The sequence below is a fragment of the Trachypithecus francoisi genome, unplaced genomic scaffold, assembly GCF_009764315.1.
Source record: "Trachypithecus francoisi isolate TF-2019V2 unplaced genomic scaffold, Tfra_2.0 Lachesis_group3, whole genome shotgun sequence".
Taxonomy (NCBI): domain Eukaryota; kingdom Metazoa; phylum Chordata; class Mammalia; order Primates; family Cercopithecidae; genus Trachypithecus; species Trachypithecus francoisi.
The window spans coordinates 123,525,506-123,539,183 of record NW_022681468.1 but is presented as its reverse complement, the minus strand read 5'-3'; the positions used below and the strand labels follow the sequence as shown (position 1 = coordinate 123,539,183).

Below are 13,678 nucleotides of genomic sequence, written 5' to 3'. Positions count from 1 at the left end.
AAGTCCCAGCCCTACTGGCAAGGCCTCTGGGGAAATGCCATGAATTTCCTTACTGTAAAGCTCAGGAATGTTCCAGAAACTTCTACTTTGTGTCTACTAGGGATTTCATTCATTTCAGGGAGTTTGCTGAGCAAGATATTTGTGTGGTAGGCATGGTAGGCTGGTTAGGGGGTCCAGGGTTAGAGGGAAACATGTTGTTGTCCTTAGGGAGATAGAACCTGAGTATGAGCCACACACAGTGGAAACAAAGGGATGGAATGGTTAATTCCGAAGAGAGGAGTATTCAGGGAAGGCTTCATGGAAGAGGCAGCCTTTGATTTCCTGAAAGGCTGAGGATTTTCACAGATGCAATAGGGACTATGGGAAGGGCATTCTAGGAAGAAGTAGAGGTTTGGGGAAAAGCAGAGGCCCCAGAGAACATACAGTAGTACCCCCTTATCCTTGGTTTCACTTTCCATAGTGTCAGTTACCTGAGGTCAAGTGTGGTTTTAAAGTAGGTTTGTGGTTGGGCACGGTGGCTCACGCCTGTAATCCCAGCCCTTTGTGAGGCCGAGGCGGGCAGATTACATGAGGTCAGGAGTTCGAGACCAGCCTGGCCAACATGGTGAAACCCTGTCTCTACTAAAAATACAAAAATTAGCTGGGTGTGTTGGCACATGCCTGTAAACCCAGCTACTCGAGAGGCTGAGGCAGAACTGCTTGAACCTGGGAGGTGGAGGTTGCAGTGAGTCGAGATCATGCCACTGTATTCCAGCCTGGGCGACAGAGCAAGAGTCCATCTCAAAAAAAAAAAAAAAAGTAGATTTGTACAATACAATAAGATATTTTAAGCCTGAGATGAGAGGATTGCTTGAGGCCAGGGGTTCCAGACCAGCCTGGGCAACATAGTGAGACTCCATCTCTACAATTTTTTTTTTTTTAATAGCTGGGCATGGTGGTACATGCCTGTATTCTCAGCTGCTCAGGAGTCTGATGCAGGAGGATCACTTGAGCCCAGGAGTTTGAGGTGACAGTGAGCTATGATTGCACCACTACACTACAGCCTGGGCAATAGAACGAGGCCCTATCTCTAAAAAATTTTTTTTGAAGATATTTGGAGAGAGAGAGAGGCCACATTCACATAACTTTTATGATGTATTATTATAATTGTTGTATTATTAGTTATTACTGTTAATCTCTTACTGTGCCTAGTTTATAAATTAAACTTTATTGTAGGTATGTTTGTATAGGGAAAAAACAGTATATACAGAATTCAGTACTACCCACAATTTCAGGCATCCACTGGAGGTCTTAGAATGTATCCCTCATGGATAAGGGGGACTACTGTACTGTGTGTGTGGGGAAATGAGTTATGTGTGCTGCGCAGATTGTGGCAGGACTTAGTGGGAGATGAGATTAGAGTAGACTAGTTTCGAGGGCATGTTACAAAAACCTGGGATTTGAGGTTTATTTGGTGGGCAGTGGGGAGCCACAGATAGGGGTGATGTGATGCTAACCTGCAAGTGGATGGACAGCTCCACTTAGTCCCCTCATCCACAATTCAGCTAATTCCCTAGCTCAGGGGGGGTGGGAAGAAGTCCTCACCTCCTTGATCGGATCATCCTCACAGAGACAGGTATTCCAGGACTCTGCTGGTCTGACCACTGTGTCATGTGACCCCTCACTCTACCTTCTCCCATCCCTGTTCACCCTGGTGTTCTGTCTGGGTAAGGACCCTGGATTCTAAGAAGGCCCAGAGTAGCCTTGAAACCCTGGCTCATGAGGCTGTCCAACGTGCTGAAACGATGCTGTTTCCTCTTGTAAGCACTCCCACTGGAATGACTAGCTCCCACACCACTGTTTCCGATGGGTAGGGAATTTCATTCCCATTTTATAGATGAGAAATAGAAGCCCAGAAAGTTAGCAGAGCTAAAGCTACAAACTCATTTCTTGTTTTCTGGTCCAGGGCTCTTTGCCCCCACTGGGCAGCCACAGTGCAATTTTACCAATGCATACCCCAAGTGATTCTATCACTGCTGCCAAGCGAACATGTAAAATGCCCAGGCTCTCTTCCCACCCCCATCTCTATCTCCATTTCCCCAAATGTTGAGAGGCTTGTCCACTCCCACAGTGCCTCCTGAGACCGACCATTCAGGGTGACCCACAGGTGCTTGGGTGGACCTGCCTAGAACAGCAGTTGTGCACATTCATGGCTCTGATCCATCGAGTATCCCTGGGTACAGCTCATCCCAACACCCTCCTACTGGTATGCTGGGCATGGGGGAAGCAGCGTTCCCCCACTACTCTCATAGCTTACCAGTAATTGCTACCACTTCACCAAGTGTCTGTCATATTTCAGGCACTGGCTTTGAACTTTTCATTTAATGTTCCTAATTCTCACAAGGAAAGTCTTGTTTTAACAGATGAGGAAGTTCAATGTTAGGCAGGATAAGTGGCTTGCCAGTAGTCAGTGTGGGGATTGGAGAGCTAGGATTTGAACTTAGATTTGTCTGGTTCCATGGTGACCCTTCAATCAAAGCTCATCAACTAACATGAGAGTTCAGTGTCTCCCACCACTGCTGACTTTGTGATCTCAGGCAAGTCGCTAATCCCGTTTGAACTCCAGCTTGTCATCTGCAAATTGAGGAAAGTGAAAGTGCATCTCCATAGGGTCCTGGGGAGGCATAAGTCAGATGAAGCATGCAGCCAGGACTCAGTGAGTGTTCGCTGCTAGTGTGAATGTGATTATTACTGGAACACAGGTTCCTGGAGGGGTGGATGGGGGTCTGATTAGTCTTTCCATATCCCCACCTGCCCTCTAAGTCCTAGCAGAGGAAACATCCAGTGTCCTGGGAAGGAAGTGGAAGTGTGTGAAGGCCAGTCCAGAGCCCCAAGCAGGGCCTGCTTCTGCCCCATGTCCCTGTGCTCTCAGGGGTGGGGACCACCTGGCTAGGGCAGGCATGTCACTGAGCTCACATGTGTGGTTCTGCACTACTTCTTCAGCACTCCTCATGTTTATGTTGAGCCTGAGACCATTCTCAGCCCCCAGAGTCTGCTTTCATAAAGCTGTCCCAATATCCTCCCCTAAAGACCCTGGGCAGGGAGAGTTGGGGTGAGAGGGGACAGTAAGGATGCGGTTTCACATCCACTGTCATGGGGGCGCCTCACATCCAATAGCAGGCAAAACTGGCGTACTCCTCCCATCTTTCAGATAGGGAAATGGAGGCCCAGCAAGGTAAAGTGACATGTCCAAGAGTACTGAGCCTAGAATGAAGATCTCCAAACACCCAGAAAAGGGCTCCTTTAATTAGTCCTTAACTGATTACTCATCCTAAAATCATTCAAGGATAAAGGCAGTGTACATACATTCACAAACCAAGCAACCAACAAAGACATTGCTAATTATTACTGACTGCGGGACATCGTGAGGCGAGTCTCTGCTGAGTCTGCTCTGCTGATTGCCCCTACTTTGACCAGAACTGGCTAATTGTGGGAAGTTGCATTCACTCAGAAGCTGGAGTGAGGGCAAGAGTAACGGCTTCCCCCTCAGGGCTTGATGCATGCAGGAGTGAGTCATGCTGGTTGAGAACAATGAACTGTTCTGTAATCACCTCCTACAGCCCCTGCCCAATATCCAACAGAGCCCCAGAGGAGCCTTTCCAGGAATAATGAGGCTGGGTGGGGGGAGATGGATGGGAATTCGCTGGGTCTCACCAGAGCAGCTTGACTCACAATCTGTCTTAGCCCTGAGCCCCAGGCAGGGAGACTCCACAGTGAGATGACTCTGGCATGCACCTGTGCCCCAAAGTTCAAGGAGAGGAAGTCATTTGCATCTCAGGTGCAAGGAAGAGAGGCAGTGGCCTGGCCTCCAGACTGTTGGAGCACTGGGGACAATGAGCAAACAGATGTTAGTCTCCTAGGCCTTTCTGGGGCCCCGATTTTCCCTTGTTCTGAGGAGCAGTGAGTAGGCAGGCAACTGGGGATAAAGAAGGGGGAATAGAGAGGCAAGACCCCCAGCAGACACATAGACAATGCATATGACCAGACCATACAACCCTCAGTGAACTTCCCACTCCTATGTATGCACATATCTTCTTGCTCCTACTTTTCCCCAGAACAGTGTTTCCTGACTTGATCCATGGAGTCCATACAGTAGACCATCTTAGAAGTGAATAGGTTCTTCTCTCTCCCTGTATACTCCCCATCCACAGATGCCCAAAGTCCTAGAGCTATGCTAGAAGCCAAGCTGGGACAGGGGTCACCCATGAGCAGTCTGGTGCAGTCACCTTCAGTCCCCTGACCACTTGGCTATGTGAGATTTTTAATCCCAAACAATTATTCTCTCCTACCCAAATTCAAAACCCAAGGCACCTCCATTTTACTGTGGAAATTACAGCAAAAAATTTACACTAACAAAGGTAAATTAAAGAGAAAACCAGACTTCCTTCTCTTTCAAAGATGCTGAAGAGTTCATTTTCACCCAGTGTTATCTGCTGGGGAAGAAGAAGGGACATCTTAACTTTTTTTTTTCTTTTCTTTTTTTTTTAATCTTAGTAATGTGTTTTTACTTAAACAAATATATTTAGGCCAGAAGTAGTGGCTCATGCCCGTAATCTCAGCGCTTTGGGAGGCCAAGGTAGGCAGATCACTTGAGGCCAGGAGTTCAAGATCAGCATGGCCAACATGGCAAAACCCTGTCTCTACTAAAAATACAAAAATTAGCTAGGCGTGGTGGCACATGCCTATAATCTCAGTTGCTCAGGAGGCTGAGACGCGAGAATTGCTTGAACCCAGGAGGCAGAGGTTGCAGTGAGCCAAGATTGTGCCACTGCACTCCACTCTGGGCGACAAAGTGAGACTCTTTCTTTAAAAAAAAAAAAAAGAATATATATATATACACACACACACTTTAAATATATATTTATATATATAAATGTGTATATTATATATATAAAACATGTAATCAATATAACAAAATTATCGAGATATTTTATATTCACCTTTTCATACTAAGCCTTGGAAATCCAATGTGTATTTTCCACGTCACATCTCAATTCAGAACTAGCCACATTTCAATTTGAACAGTGTTTTGTTCTGGGCTTTGCTCTGCAGACCAAGGCAACCTGGCTTTAGAAGCCATTGTCACCAAGCAAACCCTCATTTGATCTACAAGAATTCTTTGTGGATCAGTGGATCTCCATCTTAGCAGCACATTGGCCTCAGCCAGACCACGCCTAGACCAAATACATCAGAATCTCTGGGAGTGGGTCCCAGGCACTGATGTTTATAAAGCTTTCCTAGAGATTTCAGGGTGCAGCCCAAGTTGAGACCCATGGCTACATATCAGTATCCTACTCAAAGTGAGGACCACTGACCAGCATTATTGGTATCACCTGGGAGCTTGTTAGAAATGCGGAACCTCAGGCCCCATCCCGGACCTACTGAATCAGAACCTGCAAGTGAACAAGGACCGTAGGTGCTTAGAACATTTACTGCTGTCTGAGAGACCTGCTAGAATGCACACTCTCTATATCCCATCTTGACCCCTGATAGCAGCCTTGCAAGGCAGGTGTTCTATTTCACAGGTGAGGAAACAGAACCGAAGAGAGGCTGAGTCACTCATCCAAGATCACACAATTGGTGAGTAGGAGAGCCAGGGTGCAACCCAGTTCTGGTTCAAAAGGCCACACTCTTTTCAACTGCACAATTGTACCGCTTCCTACAGCACAATTAAACATATGGCCATAGAGAACCCGTGAGGGTTTGGCTCCTTGAGCCTGCTGAACATGCCCTGCCTTTGAACAGGATTCCACTTCCAATGTCAAGTTCCCCAAAACAAACCTCATAAAGACCAGCATAATTCATGAGAAGATACAAATTGTAAACAAACATAGGGAAGATGTTCACTCTCCCTTGTAATCAGAGAAATGCAAATTAGAACAACATTGAGGAACCATTTTCTACCTATGTAATTAGAAAAAATTAATGAAATTTTAGCAAAGTTATTCTGAAATAGGTACATTCATGCACAATTTGTGGCGGTGTAGATTTATAGAACCCTTGAGAGAAGTAATATGGCAACATCCATCAAGAGCCGTAAATATATTATGTCCACTGACCCTGGGAATTCACCCTAAGGAAATAATTCATTGGGGGTGGGCAGGGGAAATGCTATTTGTATGAAGATGCTCACTGCAACATTCGCTGTGAACACTGGAAACAACTTAATATTCAGCAGTAAGAGAATGGCTGAGGAAACTGGGGGTACATCTGCTCCTGCAGTGTTATGCAGCCATTTAAAACCATAATTAAGAAGCCCAAGCAGCAACATAGCAATGTGGGTGAAAGAAAGCAGAATGCAAAACTGTCTCTGTGCATTGTGGTTTTTCTGATGTAAAAATATTGTGTGCATAAGGATATGGACAGGGAGGAGCTGGGCACAAAGGAAGGCAACCTTCAGAGTTGGGGGTGATGGAAAGACCCCCTCCTCCTATTATTTTTAGTATTACAAACCCTGGCCCTTTGAGAACAGCTTCAGGGGCTCTCCCCTCATGGAGTCTATCTCTGAGGCGGACACAAGGAGGCACCTGGGTGCAAAGCCACATTCCTGATTGCACCAGCAGGTGAGGGGAGCTGGCCCAGTGGGGGTCAGGAAGGCCACGGGAGGCCCCTCCCATCTTACCATGAAGCCTGGGGCACAAGTGCAACCCCCAGTGATGCTGTGGCAGTCGGCGCCATTCTGACAGGTGCAAGGCAGCTGGCAGCCATCGCCATAGTAGCCAGCAGGGCAGGATTCATTGCAGTGGCGACCAGACCAGCCTGGCTGGCAGGCACAAGCTCCGGTTACTGGGTGGCAGCTGCACAGATAAGAGAAGGGTGAGAAGACACTTCGTTCCAGGAAGCAGCCTTGTGCCCGCCCCCTGCCCACCCCAAGCCTGGCTTGCCCAGGGTAGCGGGATCAAAGGACCTCTGGGATTAAATTGTTCAATGCCTTTTCTGTTTATCAGAGGATGCCAAGGCCACATGATCTTATTACCACCCAGAAGCTGAGGCTCAGGATGATTATATAACTACCCTGAAGTCAACAGCAAGGAGAAGACAAGAGCAGGATTAGAACACAGGGCTTCTGACTCCCACACAAGTCTTCTTTATAATTCAGACACATGGAAACAAAAAGAGAGAGTGGCCTTTTAGTCCCCTGGCTTATAGACTATGCGGTCCAAGGCTTCATCCGTCCCTCAGCCAAGACGAATGCCTAGTGTGGGAACAGGACGAGAAGGAAGCAGTGATACCCCAGTGGCTCTCAATATTGTAGGTGTTCAATGAATGTTGGGCTGAGTGAAAACAAGACTTTGGGCCAGACGTGACCTCCTCTCTCTGGCAATGTCTGTCCTGGAGAGAGCAACCCCAACCTATGCTTTGCCAGGCTCTTTAACAGTGAGCAAGCTCTTCTCTGTCTCCTGTTTGGGCTAGAGAAAGGACCATTCGGCTAGAGGCAGGGGATCCCTGGCATGACCTCCAGAGAGTTGGGCAACCTCTAGCTGGCAGCCATCTGATCCAACAGCTGATGTCCATTCATGGTCAGCGGGATGCCAGTTGTAACCGTGTGCTGCTCAGAACTCCTGCAGGAGCATAATTGATCTATGGCCCCAGTGCTGAGTCTGAAATCCAGAGGCCACATTTCCCCTGGGCCACTCCCAGCTGGAGCACAGCAGGGACACTAGGGTGGGCACACTCTTGGGAGATCTAGGACTCCTCTGTTGGGTACCTTGGCTTTAAGATGCCCCATCCTGGCAAACTTTCTTAGAACCATGCTGTGAGTTAAGACTCTTTCTCCCAACTTTCCTCCCTTCCTTCCTTTCTTCCTCACATGTGATCTGTCAGCTCTCCCAGCCTCCCCAGCTCCCTCCCCACTTTCCCTCACAGATGCTTCCCCTAGTAAACCTCTTGCTCTTGGTATCTGCTTCTGGAGGGGCTCAGACTAATACACCAAAGAAGTGCTGGGTGGTAGAGACAAGCCTTTTAGATTCCTTGTGGCATTGGCCTCCCTGCTCTGGAGCCTAACTCCGGGGATAAGGTCAAGAGAAGCATGCCCTGGGCTGGCAGGGGGAACCTGGGGCAAGTCTTGGTTCTGCTAACTTCCATGGGGCCTTGGCGCCTTGCCCCGCTGGACCATTGATGGATCCCCAACACCTGGCTCATATTCACTGCCCTGGTGAATATTTGGAAATGAATACAGCTTCCTCTAAATATAATTATCTTCCATTGATTCTTTCTTCGTTTCTGCTGATTTATCATCTGTCTTTTCCACTAGGTTGCAGCTCCGTGGGAGAGAGCCGTTTGCCTTGTTCCCTTCTCAGGGCCCAACAGAGTCCCTGGCACACTGGAGGTGCTTAATATATATTTAGAAAATTAATTAATGAGCAAACTAATTGTGTGAAGCCTAGCCAAGCTGTTTCTCTTCTAGGGACCCTGGTTTTCTCACAGAAAATGAGGGGGTAGACAGGAACAGGCAATTCTTGAATAATAAGTGCAAGTAGCTAGTAATCATTTCAGAAAAGTATTTAGTCTCATTAATCATCAAGTCTAAACAACAACTGGACACCACTTTTCCTCCATCAAAACAGTGAATATGCTTTAAAATGCTGGTAAAGGTTTCAAAACAATCTGAGGTTATATATCAGAAGACTTAAAAGTATTCAGACTCTGGTCTTGTAATTCCATTTCTAAGACTCTATCCTAAGGAAATAATCATAGTTGTGGAGAAAGATTTATGCACGGAGATGTTCCCTGAAGCATTATTTATAACAGTGGAAAATGGAAGCAATTTAAATAATAATAAATAATATGTGACCAGGCTATTGAGGCACCAGGGACTTTATACATATATTTCTAATCTTCAAATAAACCTGTGAATTAGGCATTTGAGCCTGTATTTCACAGATGGCATTTAGAGGTTATGTGACTCGCCTAAGGTCACATAGCTAAGACAGTGAGTGGCAGAGCTGGGATTCAAACCCAGGTCTGTCTGGCCACATTTTGTCCACTGCCTCATGCCACCTCTCACCACAGGGTATTGGTTAAATGAATTATAACATCCATATGAAGGAATGCTAAGAGATGTATTCAATTGTTTTTCAAAATGTTTAATGATACAAGGTTAAGTGAAATAAGCACTTTGTATACAAAGCCATTTCTAGCAATGCTGCATCTGTTGCCTAAATCAAATCTTTCAAATATGAAAATATATCAAATCTAAAATATGAAAATGATACAGACATGGACAGATTACCACAAAATGGCTTTTGTGCTTATCTCTGGATTGAGAAACTGATTCTAAGTTTTGTCTTTAAATGTCTACGTATTCCCTAACTTACCAAAATTGAGCATTTATTTTATTTATAAACAGATGTAAAGCAATAAAAATTGTAAGTATCTAACAAAGAAGAATGGGTATAAACGATGAGTGTTCGAAGACTTTCTGACCTTTACAGAGAAAAATTCCTCCCTGAGCCCCAAGGCACTGGAAGGGGAGACAGCAGCCTGCATGGGTACCGTTGGGAAATTGTGCCCCTTGGTGGCCCTGCTGCTCTGCCAGATGGTTTTGGAGCACTCTTCTCTTTAGGTTGCATCTTTCCAAGAGCTTCCTTTGAGGTTTAGGGTTAGTGTAGAGAGACTGGCTCAGTTACGGTTGTGGAGACTGACATGCTTGAACCTAGGAATGGCCTGGCTGCAGCCATCAACTCTGCTGAGCACTGGAGACTCTAAAAGGTCTCGGGCACCTTTCTGCCTCTTCCATCAATAGATCCTTCTGCTGTCTCTGCCTAGCAAATGATCACGCTGGAGTTCACCAATTACATGCTCTTCCTTGGGTGAGGGCACCACCTTGTGAAAAGCACACTCCACACCCATCGAGCTAGCAAATGCTGACCTAAGTACTCTGCATTTCCTGCTTTTGATCTCTGCTGCTGTCACTTTGGCTGCTCAGAGATACGTTAGGCACTAATTTTACTCTACTCTGAGAACCAGAAGGCTCAAAACCAAATCTAAAATCATTCCTTTTTTTTTCATATCCCTATAATATCCCATTTCTAGAAATAGGATATCTACTTTCTTAATTTGATTACTCGTCTTATAGAAACTCCAAACGTCCCTTTGAAAAGAGGATGGAGAGTGACAGCTGATTGATCATGATGGAGAGCTGTGACCACCATGCTTGGAACCTCTGTCCCTCAGCAGAGTGACTTGCACAGCCCCTCTCCCAGGCATCCCTTCTTCCCGGTGGTGGTCCCCATTCTCTTGAGTCACATGGCAGGCCAGGGACTGCTGTTTTTGGCTCAGGCAGAAGTTACAGTCACTGGTGTTTAGCCTGGTTCCATTCTCTCTGGTTTTTTCTTTTCTCCCATTTCCCCCAGACATAGATTAATCACAAGTTAATAGGAACCGAAAGCTGAACAATACAGGAATCCTTCCAGAGTGGATTTTTCTGCCTTTCTTTCAGCTGCTATGAGATTTCTATCAATGCTGCATCTGTTGGCTGATTCAAATCTTTCAAAGGTAATACACGATCATGGCTGCTGGAATTCGTCTATGACAATCCAATTGTGGAGGGGACATTTAAGAGCCCATACACACAGGTGCTTTCTTTCTCAAGGTTATTCCTGTATGAAGGAGAGTGGTTTCTTTTTGTGTGCCACAAAGAGTTGATAACGGGAATGAAGAGTTGGAGAATCTTACCAGCCACTTCTTCCTTCCCAGGGCATGGATTCAACCTCTGTGCAGCAGCCTTGCTGGAAGGGCCTAGACCAGAGAGAGGCTGGAGCTGGGTGGATAGGGCTTTCTTTGGCTGGGGGTTGGGATTACTTTGTCTCCCTAGGAAAGATGCTCAAGACCTTGCACGCTGTTGTGGTGGGGGCTTTGTTGTAAGTTCTGCAGAAGGCAGGGAGCATTGAGGCTAGGCTTCTAGGGATCCCACGTTCCTTCTTTCAGGGAGTTGGGTGGAAGCTTCACTTTCAAAGACCACAGGAGAACATTTCCCCTCACTGGGTTGATGAAAGGTGATGGACAGATTGGGAAATTTATGCATAGAGAGGAGAAGGACATATATCTTATGTGCATATATCAAGTGCCCTTATTATGGACACTTGCTTAGACAGAGGTAGGTTTGAGGACAGGACTCAGAAGTCCCAATCCCCACTCAGTACCTGAACTTTAACTGTTTTAAGATTAGAAGTCACACAGTCATTCCTTGGCTTTTCTTGAATCTCAAGAGAAGACTCTATAATGGGCCAAAAAAGGCTCATGGGAAGAGAGGGCTTCCCTCTATCCACATAGAGGAAGAGAGCTGTTTTCTGGTGTCCATAAGAACAATCAAGTACAGCATGAGAGAGTTCATTTAGCCCAGAGGCTTTCAACCTCAGGGAATTTTTCCTGCCCCACCCCACCCTGAGACATCCGGCAATGTCTGGAAACATTTCTGATTGTCAGAACTCGGGCAGTGGAAGAAGGGTGCTACTGGCATCTAGTGAGTAGAGGCCAGGAATGCTGCTCAACATTCTGCAAAGCCCAGGACAGCCCTCTACAACAAAGAATTCCCCAGCCCAAAATGCTCATGGTGGCAGGGTTGAGAAACCCTAACCTCAACTGAACAAAAACTGTGTGCCAGGGGCTCAGTGGGCCAGTGTACCAAGAGAAAGGGGGAAATATGTTTTTTTTTTTAAATGGGGTTGACTTCAGCTAATGGGTAGAACCTCCTAGAGGGATGGGCTGTTTAAGATGAGTTCAGGGACTCCTCTTACTGAAGGCCTACTCTGTGCAGGCACTGTGCAATGCTGAGGCTCGAGGCCACAGGAATGGACAAGCCAGGCTGCTGGTGCCCTCAGGGAGCCCACCTCCTCAAGGAGATGGTGATGCAGACTCAGAGGACACCAGGCTGGGGAGTAGACTGGTGGGCACACTCAGAGCCCCCCTCTCTGAAGAACTGCTACTCCCTCCCAGTCCCTGACACATGATATGTTTTAAAGACAGTAAAGCAAATAATCATCAATATTGGATGGGCTGAGATTAGTGGGAGAGAAGAGGGAGTCCTTTCCGATTAATAATGCATCGAAGACTCCTTCAGAGGAAGGATGAATTATACAGGGCATGGTTGCCCAGGCACAGGAGGAAAACAATAGCCCTTTAATTTGGGGCTTGGTTAGATTTCTGTGGCAGGAGCTCCCTGCATTTGACCCCGGCATCAGCCTTGCTTCCTGTCTCGGAGAGGGTCCTCCCTCAGCTTCCCAACAGGAGCAACAGATCGTGGAATATTAATATTTAGACACATGGAACAGTCTGATCCAGCTGGCCCAGTCCCCTGACCAGCCATGTGGGACTTCTGTAATTAGCGCCTTGGAGCTCTCGCTCTGCTCTCCAGACCCAGCCCAGATGCCACCTCCTCTAGGAAGCCTTCCCTGACCAACATCACATAGTCCTGGATCATAGTTACTTGGGCACATGTTGGAACCTAGCAGGGCCAACCACATATATTTCATCAATTCTAAGATGTACTTCTCCTCTACATTTCCACATCTCTGATATTGGGTATATTATACAATCAATGGTGTGTCACAGTTCAGTTGATAGAATTTTCCTAGTAGTAACCCAAATAAAGCTGTGTCTCACTACTGTTACTGTCTTGTATTTGAAGAAATATGGTAGAAGGTGCTTAGTGTTTCCTCCTCACAGCCCAGCCCTGCAGGCGCTCAGTGTTTGCTGAATGAATGACCCAGTGAATGAATGCTCAGGTCATGGACAGGCCAACTCCACTGGCTCTAGCACCCTCTCTGGACAATCTCCTTCCTGGGCGCTCCACCTTTGCCTGACACCACCCTAGCTGCTCCACTCTAGGGAGGGAGGACCTTTTCGTTTGACTCATAGCCCTTGCTGAGATGCCTCTGCTTGCAATGATCGAAGCTCCAGAGTGATTTGTGAAAGATCAAAGCCTGGAAGCGAAGAGCGGCCAAGGCTAAGTCCTGGCTGTCCCAGGGACAGGGCTGCAAAGCAGAGGGATTCTCTGTCTGCCCTGCAAACAGCAGCAGCAGCACCCATGCCCAGGGTGGCTGGTCTTCCCTGGGCTGTCCATAGGCCTGAGGGAGAAGGGATGCTCCCCTGACCTTCATCACCCAATTAAGAGGCAGCCACGATAAAGGGCTGTGGGGGCATTTATCTGAGGCTGGCGGCCTCAATTTTTTACCCAGGGGCAGTGCCTACTGGTGCATGAAGCGGGCAGGGAAGGGAGCTGGGAGTAGTAGCCCAGAGCAGCTCTGGCTTCACAGGTTCAGACTCCTTTGGAAGTGGGGGATGGGGGTGCAAATTTTGCCCGGATGTCCCCAAGCCACAAAGGACACAGAGTGCTGAGGGAGGGGCTGACCCCAAGTCCAGGCCCTGATAAAGGGCTGCCCCTGTTGTTCCTGCTTCTCTACCCTTGCCAGGGCCTGTTGGGACATCCCTCCCTAGGCCCTGGGATGGCCCTACTGATTTTTAAGGTCCTTTCTAGTCCTGACCTTCTGCAGCTCAAGCCTCTACTTCTGCCCTAGTGGCCCTGGCTCTGGTTGGATGCCACACAAGTGGAGGGGAAATATTCTCCAGGACAATGTGCTCAGAGCTTGTGGCACCCGAGCCCTGCCATCCCAGCCCCCACGGTCATGCAGCTGTGCTC

At 47.3% G+C, this 13,678-nt stretch overlaps 1 protein-coding gene and 1 long non-coding RNA gene across 12 annotated transcripts in view; one reads left to right on the top strand and one right to left on the bottom strand.

Annotated features, from left to right (window-relative positions):
- The window catches only part of MEGF11 (multiple EGF like domains 11), a 379,541-nt gene that overhangs the window by 55,438 nt on the left and 310,425 nt on the right, over positions 1-13,678 (bottom strand). For all 11 annotated transcript variants that reach the window (XM_033189695.1, XM_033189697.1, XM_033189694.1 and 8 more), the window contains exon 10: positions 6,662-6,836. In XM_033189695.1, coding sequence (XP_033045586.1) covers positions 6,662-6,836 — 175 coding nt within the window. The remainder of the gene's footprint in view (positions 1-6,661; positions 6,837-13,678) is intronic.
- LOC117070481 overlaps positions 1-13,678 on the top strand; it is a 98,532-nt gene that overhangs the window by 52,644 nt on the left and 32,210 nt on the right. The window lies entirely within an intron of this gene.